This window comes from Lupinus angustifolius, chromosome LG09 (assembly GCF_001865875.1).
Source record: "Lupinus angustifolius cultivar Tanjil chromosome LG09, LupAngTanjil_v1.0, whole genome shotgun sequence".
Taxonomy (NCBI): Eukaryota; Viridiplantae; Streptophyta; class Magnoliopsida; order Fabales; family Fabaceae; genus Lupinus; species Lupinus angustifolius.
The window spans coordinates 20,784,642-20,795,737 of NC_032017.1; the positions used below are offsets into that span (position 1 = coordinate 20,784,642).

The 11,096-nt window shown below is 33.8% G+C and overlaps 1 protein-coding gene across 3 annotated transcripts; it reads left to right on the top strand.

Annotated features, from left to right (window-relative positions):
• LOC109356776 (E3 ubiquitin-protein ligase COP1) lies at positions 432 to 9,798 on the top strand. Of its 3 annotated transcripts, none has more exons than XM_019600303.1 (13): positions 432 to 833; positions 1,053 to 1,130; positions 3,866 to 4,021; positions 4,209 to 4,565; positions 5,325 to 5,482; positions 5,616 to 5,681; positions 6,627 to 6,705; positions 6,890 to 7,045; positions 7,209 to 7,307; positions 7,945 to 8,049; positions 8,560 to 8,739; positions 9,303 to 9,413; positions 9,495 to 9,798. In XM_019600303.1, exons 1-13 carry the CDS (start codon positions 522 to 524, stop codon positions 9,663 to 9,665), a joined length of 2,028 nt encoding a protein of 675 aa, XP_019455848.1. In that variant the 5' UTR covers positions 432 to 521; the 3' UTR covers positions 9,666 to 9,798. The 3 variants fall into 3 exon arrangements, with proteins under 3 accessions (XP_019455848.1, XP_019455847.1, XP_019455849.1); XM_019600302.1 differs by lacking the exons at positions 432 to 833; positions 1,053 to 1,130 and adding exons at positions 2,313 to 2,714; positions 2,934 to 3,011; XM_019600304.1 differs by lacking the exons at positions 432 to 833; positions 1,053 to 1,130 and adding an exon at positions 2,313 to 2,714.

Sequence of the window (11,096 nt, forward strand, 5' to 3'; positions counted from 1 at the left end):
CTACTTTCTTAAATCATGTCTGGTGTAAATAATTTTTTTTTTTTTTAATTTACTTACCATATTTTATTTGTGACTAGTGTATAAGACATGTCCACATATCTGATTATATTCTATGTTTAAAGAAAAAGTTTAATTAAAGCGTAGGTATGACGTGGAGTTGTCTCACCCTCACAGAATTACACTCGTGACCCCACCTTGGATTAATTTTTTTTTTGTTTTCTGGAGGTATCTCTAGAGGCAATTTTGTCCAAGTTGTAAATATTCACAATGTACGTGAGACTAACTTTTCCAGCAGACATTTTTTATCCAGTAAGACTCGAATCTGAACATTACTTACGGAAAATCAAACATATACTACTTGAACCAACGCTGCTGGGTCCCCTCTCGATTAATCTGAAACACACATAAACCACCATCACCAACAAAATCAAAAAAAGCAACCACTATCTCCAAATTCAAACACACACACACACTTCTCATATTCTTCAATCCCTAACTAACCCACTCAGTTAAACCCATTCATGGAGGACCTCTCAGCTGGTCCCTTTGTCCCCGCCGTCAAATCCGAACCCTCCAAACCCATCCCCTCCGATCCTCCCTCTCTCTCCGCCGGTGATACTTATCCGATTGCCGTCGTAGCCGTGTCGGAACCGGATAAGGATTTTCTATGTCCGATCTGCATGCAGTTGATAAAGGATGCGTTTCTCACATCTTGTGGACACAGTTTCTGCTACATGTGTATCATTATTCACCTTCGTAATAAGAGTGATTGCCCTTGCTGTGGCCATTACCTTACGAACTCACACCTCTTCCCGAATTTTTTACTAGATAAGGTTAGTATAAGAAGGTTTAATTACGTTATTGTGTATTCAGCATGAATCTTTATCTGTTAGTTTTAATGTTGTAATAGGATGTGTTTGATGTATGCTTTTTTAGAATTTTCTAGATCTATCTTTTTTACACTCATAATGATTTACTTTTCTAGTTTAGCTTGTAATTCGAAGTGTGAAAGTTTGAATGCAGCTTATTGTTATTACTGCATTTGTTTGTAGCTACTAAAGAAGATGTCTGCTCGTCAAATTTCGAAAACCGCTTCTCCGGTAGAACATTTCCGCCAGACATTACAAAAGGTTGGTTGTAGTCTTGCTACTTATGAATTATTACAAATTGTTAAATGGAATGTTTTATTCAGTGAATTTGTCATAAACTTAATGGTTTATTATTGCTTCTTGTTATACTTCAAAAGGATGTTTAGTTTGTTATGGTGTCTTGTTTTTATGCATTGGTGATGAAGATGAATCTATGCCTTCCACTTGGTACACCTACATGTAAGATTGCTATCTTGAATGGGAGATAAAATTGGTTGCTTAAATAAAATATAAGATTAGGAAACAAACACACAATTAAATAAATTAATCACAATTATTTTTAATTTGTGAGTACCGCAGATCTGATGGGTATCCAAGGACTTGTGAATAACAGACTCATCGGATATCATACGAGTCTAAGACAGGTCTGAGTCAAAAAATGAAGCAACAAGACAGATCTAAATAATGCACTACCAAATTCATCCGACCTCATTGCCATCCCTACTACCTGATCACGATTTGAGATATATATTACAACCTTTTATAAGGTCTAGTGTTTGATATCCACACAACATAATGAGAGTATACGTATGGTGGTGGGCTAGTAATAGTGGTCTCAAAAGACATATTGTCTTATCATATTTCATTTCTAAGCTTAAGTCTCATAATAGATACACCATATATAGATGAAAACAATCCTACATGATTGTATAGGCCGGACAAATTTAAAATTTAGTAAAACAAGCTATCCTATCCACCTGTAACGCAAATAAAATTTCAGTAAAATATAAATCTACTTTCTTAAATCATGTCTGGTGTAAATAATTTTTTTTTTTTTTAATTTACTTACCATATTTTATTTGTGACTAGTGTATAAGACATGTCCACATATCTGATTATATTCTATGTTTAAAGAAAAAGTTTAATTAAAGCGTAGGTATGACGTGGAGTTGTCTCACCCTCACAGAATTACACTCGTGACCCCACCTTGGATTAATTTTTTTTTTGTTTTCTGGAGGTATCTCTAGAGGCAATTTTGTCCAAGTTGTAAATATTCACAATGTACGTGAGACTAACTTTTCCAGCAGACATTTTTTATCCAGTAAGACTCGAATCTGAACATTACTTACGGAAAATCAAACATATACTACTTGAACCAACGCTGCTGGGTCCCCTCTCGATTAATCTGAAACACACATAAACCACCATCACCAACAAAATCAAAAAAAGCAACCACTATCTCCAAATTCAAACACACACACACACTTCTCATATTCTTCAATCCCTAACTAACCCACTCAGTTAAACCCATTCATGGAGGACCTCTCAGCTGGTCCCTTTGTCCCCGCCGTCAAATCCGAACCCTCCAAACCCATCCCCTCCGATCCTCCCTCTCTCTCCGCCGGTGATACTTATCCGATTGCCGTCGTAGCCGTGTCGGAACCGGATAAGGATTTTCTATGTCCGATCTGCATGCAGTTGATAAAGGATGCGTTTCTCACATCTTGTGGACACAGTTTCTGCTACATGTGTATCATTATTCACCTTCGTAATAAGAGTGATTGCCCTTGCTGTGGCCATTACCTTACGAACTCACACCTCTTCCCGAATTTTTTACTAGATAAGGTTAGTATAAGAAGGTTTAATTACGTTATTGTGTATTCAGCATGAATCTTTATCTGTTAGTTTTAATGTTGTAATAGGATGTGTTTGATGTATGCTTTTTTAGAATTTTCTAGATCTATCTTTTTTACACTCATAATGATTTACTTTTCTAGTTTAGCTTGTAATTCGAAGTGTGAAAGTTTGAATGCAGCTTATTGTTATTACTGCATTTGTTTGTAGCTACTAAAGAAGATGTCTGCTCGTCAAATTTCGAAAACCGCTTCTCCGGTAGAACATTTCCGCCAGACATTACAAAAGGTTGGTTGTAGTCTTGCTACTTATGAATTATTACAAATTGTTAAATGGAATGTTTTATTCAGTGAATTTGTCATAAACTTAATGGTTTATTATTGCTTCTTGTTATACTTCAAAAGGATGTTTAGTTTGTTATGGTGTCTTGTTTTTATGCATTGGTGATGAAGATGAATCTATGCCTTCCACTTGGTACACCTACATGTAAGATTGCTATCTTGAATGGGAGATAAAACTGTAAGAAAGGCAAAACCAGAGAGAAAGAGAAAGAAACTGATTCTATTATTATGAAAACTGAATTAGTTACAAAAGGGAAGAGAGAGGTATTTATACTTAGGGACTTGACAGCTCAGCACAGTGAGCTTATCACAGTCTTAACCTCACCTTTAATTAAACACAGTACATTATTATCTTAGAAACTTCTAACCATACTCTAATAAAAAAATAGCTGGACAAACAACCTGTTTAGGTGCCTCCATTGATACTGTTGCTCATTGTGTAACAATACGAGGTTTTTGTTGCAATTTAGGCTCAATTAAAGGAGCACGCCACTTATAGCCCTCTATTGTATGCGGCACTAGATTAAGAACCTAAAAACTAAAATATTAGTTCAAGCTTCCCTAAGTCATTTCAGTTTTTTCTTTTGTAATTTATATAAGGGTGTTAAACAAGTTGCTTACTCATTTGGTTATTAGTTTTTTTGTGGAATCCATACAACTTAGTACACTGAAGGTTTACATATTTCTGTTGTATATGAATTTGTGGAATTGGATGTTTATACTAATACTAACTATTGATGATTCATGTAGTCTGCTATTCCCTTTTTAAGGGTTTTCAATTTTTTATTATTTTTTGAACAGGGTTGTGATGTCACAATTAAGGAGCTAGACACCCTTTTGTCACTACTTGCCGAGAAGAAAAGGAAAATGGAACAAGAAGAAGCTGAGAGAAATATGCAAATATTGTTAGACTTCCTGCATTGCTTACGGAAGCAAAAGGTTGATGAGTTGAAAGAGGTGTGTTGGCTGTAATCTGTCTCTTTATCTATCTCTCTTTTGGGGACTAAATTATTACGTAGTAACTTATTTTCCCAATATTTTTCCTTTGTTTGCATTATAGTTGGGTATTTCATGTACTACCTAGACAATTTTTCTGTGTTCTGTTTTTTGCTACTTATTGCAATCAACCATTGTTTTTTTACAGGTGCAAACTGATCTCCAGTTCATAAAAGAGGACATTAGTGCTGTTGAGAAACATAGAATGGACTTGTATCGTGCAAGGGACAGGTACTCTATGAAATTGCGGATGCTTGATGATTCTGGTGGAAGAAAATCATGGCATTCATCAAAGGACAAAAACACCAGTGGCCTTATGTCTAGTCCACTACATCTTCGAGGAGGGTTGTCTTCAGGGAGTCTCACACAGAAAAATGAAGGGAAGTCCCAAATAAGCTCTCATGGACATGGAGCCCAGAGAAAAGATGCCATCAGTGGATCAGATTCGCAATATATAAATCAATCGGGTCTTGCTCTAGTTAGAAAAAAGAGGGTGCACACACAGGTTATCCTTGTTTAATTATCTGTGTTCAGAAATTTGTTTTGACTAGAAGTTTATTTCTAAGTGTAATGGTTTTTGAAAGTCAATGTCAGTTTTGAAAAGCTTTTCGCCAGAATTTTTATTTTTTTAATCACAAGAAAAAAAGCAAAGCAAATTTGAAGGAGTTTTAAATCGTAGTGTCCATGCTTTAAAGTTTAAACAAAATAAAATTAGGTAACGAGAAAGATATAAAAAGATCTATCATCCATGCTTTAAGATGGAATTGCATCTGTGATAAGACTTCGACGGGAACAAGCTATGTCTCTTATGAAGTGGCCTAAAGTCAGGCGTTATTTATAAAACTAAGGCATTCATTACAAAAAAAATCAGGCCGTTGCAATTAAAATCAAAATTTAGACCCAAATATCATGATAAAATTTGAGATCCAATGTTACAACAGAAGCCCAATTTCAGTCTCTTATCTGTCATAGGAACTACTAAAATAACCATGAAACAAAAAGGTGCAATTAAATTAAATTTAACCTAGTAGATACCAAAAGTGGAACTAAATAAAACTTGGTCTATCAAAATTAGATTGTGTTTTAATGTAAAACTTCTCTGCATCAAATGTTTTCTTTATTGTCTTGTAACTTAAGTCCTGGATTTTGCAAAGAATTTATTGTTATGCTGCCTTCTACTTTTTCTATTACTGAATTTGCATTGAAATACCTGGTTTTTATTTTTTCTTAACTGGATTCCATTTGATTGCCTTCTCCTCTGCAGTTCAATGACCTGCAAGAATGCTACCTTCAAAAGCGACGGCATCCAGCAGATAAGCCCCATAGCCAACAAGAAAGAGACATGAATCTCATTACTCGGGAAGGTTACTCTGCTGGCCTTGAAGATTTTCAGTCAGTCTTGACAACTTTCACACGCTACAGGTATTGCTGTCAGACCTTTTCTATAGTTTTACAATTTTTACCAATCCAGAGATTCAGGTATTGATATCAATTATTACTTTCTTGTGTCACCAATACCTACTTATCCTCAACCTTTATGTTTTATTTGTAATAGTCGGTTGAGAGTCATCTCAGAACTGAGGCATGGAGATATATTTCATTCGGCCAACATAGTCTCAAGGTGAGTTGTTTTTTATAAATTGCTTATACAGCTTGTGGTAGTCATCTATTGCATTCTATCTTTGCAGCTCTGACTTTAAAGGAATAAACTGATCAATTTTTTTGTTCAAACCTATTGCGAGTTATTGTAGAATGGTTGACATAACTTGTAAATCGTGCTATGGGTCAATGATGATCCCTTTCTTAATTATTCTGTAATTTCTCCACAATAGTATGATAATGTGCATAATGAGGGATACAGCCATCTAATTGCTGGGAAGAAATGTTTTTTCTTTCTTTATTGAATATGGTTATGTTTGGATGAAAAGGGATTTTGGCATAAATGTATAAGTCGGACTTTGATGAACTTGGAAAATATTCTTCATCATCGCTGCTCCAAAATTCACTTAACTTGAAAAGTTATCGTACTCCATCATCACCAATCTTTTGTTAAAGATTAATAAGCTCCTTTTGTACTCACTATTGTGTTTATAGACTATATGTGTGCTTGTGGATGGATAATAAGAGTAGTACAATGACCATATAATTGGTTTATTGATTGTTTTATAAGTTGGAGGCTACTCTGCAGACTGAGCTTCCGGTTTTCCTTTTACCTTTGTGTTTTGCTTTGCCTTTTTTGTCAATTAATTTGACAAATTGTTTTGCATTTTGAGGCCTATGTTCACATTTCACCCTGAAGGTTGTTATGTGGAATATGGATGTTAGGTACGGTGCAAAGGGTAAATAAGTAGGTTTGTCTTTTATAAGCCAGTATACTTTCTCTTGCTCCCATTGCTATCGTAATGTGAAGGAATAAACCAGAATAAACTGCATCAGTGAAATGAAGGGATTTTTTCACTTTTTTTCATAAGAGGGGTTTTCTCACATTATAGTTTGTATTTAATTACTTTAATCTTTTGTGAATACTATTTTTTCTGAATGCATGGGTTTACCATGTTTACTGCAGCATAGAGTTTGATCGCGACGATGATTTATTTGCTACAGCTGGAGTTTCTCGGTGCATTAAAGTTTTTGAATTTTCTGCGGTAAGATGGATGGCCTTTTAATTTTATTGTTTTGTATTTTCTGCTCTTTTGATTGGCCACCTATATAACGTAGGTGAGCAATCTGTAGCAATCTCAAACTCGTAAGGTGTCAAAGTTGGTAGAGGATTTGCTATTAAAATCAGTGTCTTCTGAAATAACTGTTCCCAGTGTAATTGCTTTACAGGTTATGAATGAACCTGCAGATGCTCATTGTCCTGTTGTGGAGATGTCTACACGTTCAAAACTTAGTTGCTTGAGTTGGAATAAATTTGCTAAGAACCAAATAGCTAGTAGTGATTATGAAGGAATTGTGACTGTTTGGGATGTAAACACTCGAAAGGTAGTTATTAAATTCAAATAGTCAGTTTTTTATAGTATCAGCTGTTGGGGCTTCCTAGTTAACTAATATTTTTTATTGTTATGTGTTTGCTAAAAAAGTTTCAGTTTTTTGGTAGTAAAATGTTTCATTTTTTTTACTCATGAATATCATTTTCCTTTGGCAGAGTTTAATGGAATATGAAGAGCATGAAAAGCGTGCATGGAGTGTTGATTTTTCAAGAACAGATCCCTCCATGCTTGTATCTGGTAGCGATGACTGTAAGGTACCTGAGTCTTAAACATCTAATTGAAAAGATTTTATATCAATTTCCCTGGAATGCTTCCATTACATATGCTTCTAAATTATTTATGTATTTGATGAATTTCATCTTTTGTCTTGTACTCCTATTCAGTTATCTATGTGAGAGTTTGCAAATTTCTTTTGTACTCTGCTTGGTAAATTCAAATTTACTTAGGATGGTAATTGTCTTTTGGCCAGTTGTGTGTTTGCCACATTCTATAAAATGCTTGTGGCTCTTTACAAGTAATTCTAACTAGCTATTTATTGCTTTTTTGTCTCTGCTAAATGTTTTTATTCACTTATGCTGTCTACAAATAAAACATTATTTGTGTGTTAGAATGATAACTAAGTTCTGTTTGGGACTTAGAGAATGAAATTTTGATAATATAGGCTATTATGCATTTTATGAAATTTTAAATTAAAATTTTTGGGATAACAGAATGAAATATATTTCTTTATTAATTCATGTGTTTAGCAAGATAATGTGGCATTTCCTTCCACTTAAAATAGCAGGGTGCATTAGTGATCAAGTGGTGAAATTATGTCGACGTTGTTTTGATCACTCAATTATATGATTGAGTATAATTAGACTAACTGTAAACGGACTTTTCTTTGAGCAGGTCAAAGTTTGGCGCACAAATCAGGAGAACAGTGTCCTAAATATAGACATGAAAGCAAACATATGTTGTGTCAAGTATAATCCTGGATCAGGAAATTATATTGCAGTAAGTACATTTCATTAAGTTGGAAGAGAATCTATTGATTTAGTGCACTGTTAGATTTGATGGCATCCTTGTATTATCTTGTAATTTATCATTCAACTGCTTAATCATGACTTCACTAGGCATTTCAAAGCAGTAGGCTTTTATATTACATTATTATAATATTCACTCAGAAACAGTTATTTTCTCTTACCATGGAAAAAGATGTGCTGTCACTCTTTGGTAATAGGTTGTGTTAATTGTGCTTAAGATAATTGGTCATAGATATCCTCTTGATTGGGTTTGTTGTCTATGCTGCTCATAATTTATTCAGGATAGTGAAATTCAGGATTTCACTCAAGTAAAATTAAACTATTAGCTGCGTGTCTGTAGAGCTATGAAAATAATTGCCTGCAACTGTCAAATTTACATTGATACACATGATCCCGCTCCTTTTCTGTAATCGTGATGGTCTTCTTATACTCTTTATCCTTTTGAATTGAAATATATCTTTACAGCCACATACTTTTACAGGTTGGGTCAGCAGACCATCACATCCATTATTATGATTTGAGAAATACTAGTCATCCAGTCCATGTTTTCAGTGGGCACAGAAAGGCTGTTTCATACGTGAAATTTTTGTCTGATGATGAACTTGTATCTGCATCAACAGATGGTACATTGCGGTTATGGGATGTAAAGGAAAACTTACCAGTGAGTGATCTTAGCTAAAATGGTTTCTTGCTTTAGTTTATCCTCCATTCTGCTTTAATTTTTGGATTTCTGTTGGCTCTTGTTGCTTAATCTGTCTCTGATTTGTTATGGATATCACTTGCTTTATTCAATTTTTTGGCTGAAAGGTCAAAAATGATTTTCCAAACATTTAAAATGGCCGTTAATCTTGTGAGGGATTCGTTGATGTTTATGTAATAAAGTCTGAAATGAGACCTCCAATTTGTTGATGAACTTCGTCTGTTGAACTCCACAAATGGATTCATATTATTTGCCCTCATTTATTTAAGGTACTTCTACTTCATGGTGTGGAGGACCATGATATTTAAAAGTTTCATGGTTACTCCACAATTTTGATTTGTTGAGACTTGAGAGTCTTGTCTCGGGAGTTTTCCAGTCATGTACAATTTTTAATGGTCAATCCTTACACCTTTAGTTATATGCGCCTTGGGGATATTAATTCTGGTTGTCAATTATAAACAATTCTGTTTAACTGCATGAATCTGTTAAAAAAATATTGATTTAAATTTGAATGATGTGTACAGGTTCGTACTTTCAGAGGCCATGCAAATGAGAAAAACTTTGTTGGTCTTTCAGTAAACAGTGAATACATTGCATGTGGCAGTGAAACTAATGAAGTATTTGTCTACCACAAGGTTTGTGATCTTTAATTATGTCACCTTTTCAATCCCCTAACATTTGCCTTGTAAATGAAGAATCAATGACCCATTTTGCAGGAAATATCTAAGCCATTGACTTGGCATAGATTTGGTTCCCCTGAGGTGGATGATGCGGATGATGAAGCAGGATCTTATTTCATTAGTGCTGTATGCTGGAAGAGTGATAGCTCCACCATACTAACTGCAAATAGTCAAGGCACCATCAAAGTTCTGGTCCTTGCAGCTTGAACATGTTAGAAGGAGAAACTAATAGAATGTTAATTTGGTATCATCTTTTCCCTTGATACCATTTGTTGTACCATTTCTTAATTGCACATATTATTAAAGTGTATATGATAGTAGGTATTAGAGATTTTAATTATATAGTGATGTATTATTTAAGGACACGAACTTTTTTTGTAATAAATCAATTAAAAACTTTGCTATATACAAATTAACTTTGCTATATACAAATTGCTTAATAAAAACTGTTGAAAAGATTATCCAATGTGACATGATATTTTGTATAGCTTAATTTTTATTTTTATTTTTCAATCAATAGCTATTAGGAAAATCTTGATATTATGGATGGGGGTCATTATTTATTTTGAAGTTTTAAATTTTTGATGGGATTGGAAATATCGGTTTTAGTCTTGAAATTATCTCTTGTAAGGTGTAACTTTATTACTCTATGTTTAACCAGTGAAATGTATATACTTGAATTCAAAGGGATGGACAGAAGATGTATTTGGACTTCACGATAATCTGCTTATTCTAAAACTTAATAATATTTGCATATCAATTTTGTTGGATCAACATATTTTTTTATTAACTTTCTTTTCCGGTAATAAATATAATTTTCAATTTACACAATCTTTTTTCGTTAGCAAATGTGTGAAAAGTTACGTTCAAAAGAAACAATTCTCTTCTAAGTCACAATATTTTTGAGATAAGGGAAAATTTATTTAGAGAAATACAACAACCCAATATCTCTGCTTTAGATCATAGCAATGAAAGTAATCCAAAATAAGGTTGGAGTCCAAACAAGTTAATTATCAACTAAGCTAAAGTTCAGCACATAAGTGAAGTTCATAATCCACTTTCTTTTCTTCCAATATAATACATAGTAGATATACACTATTCTCTTTCCTCAAAAGTACAGAAAAGAAACAAATTCGTAAGGCATAAACCATTGCTTACAGTAGCTCCAAGCTTTGAAGCACCAAATACAAATATTTCTTGTACAAATAATGACACATTACATAAAAAGGGTTATAAATAAACTATGAAGCTCAAAAGGAGGGATACTACATGATGCTTAATTTCTTAAGAACTTCAAGAACATTATTACATGTTGCAAGTTATGTTGACCTTGATTATTATTATTATAGCCTTGGACTTGCAAGGTCAAGAAAACTTGAACAATATTCATAAAGTTAAAAAACATAAAATAAGAATGTAAGAAGAATAAGCTCAGGAGAGATATCGCCATAACATTTACCACATTTCCATTTGTTCTGCAATCTTGTAGCCTTCACCTTCAAGTGCCATGACAAAGAACAAAGGCATCATTTTTAGCAGCAAACTTGACATGTTGAAAATCCAAACACTATCTCAGGATGATTTGAAGCTGAGTAGGGAGGGTCTCATATTTCAGCTTCAGTTTGAATAGTGCCATGA

Coding starts and splice junctions, on each gene's coding strand:
- LOC109356776 (XM_019600303.1), top strand. CDS start 522: ATGGAGGACCTCTCAGCTGGTCCCTTTGTCCCCGCCGTCAAATCCGAA. Junction 4,566..5,324: donor AAAAGAGGGTGCACACACAG/GTTATCCTTGTT, acceptor TCTCCTCTGCAG/TTCAATGACCTGCAAGAATG. Junction 9,414..9,494: donor AAGTATTTGTCTACCACAAG/GTTTGTGATCTT, acceptor CCCATTTTGCAG/GAAATATCTAAGCCATTGAC.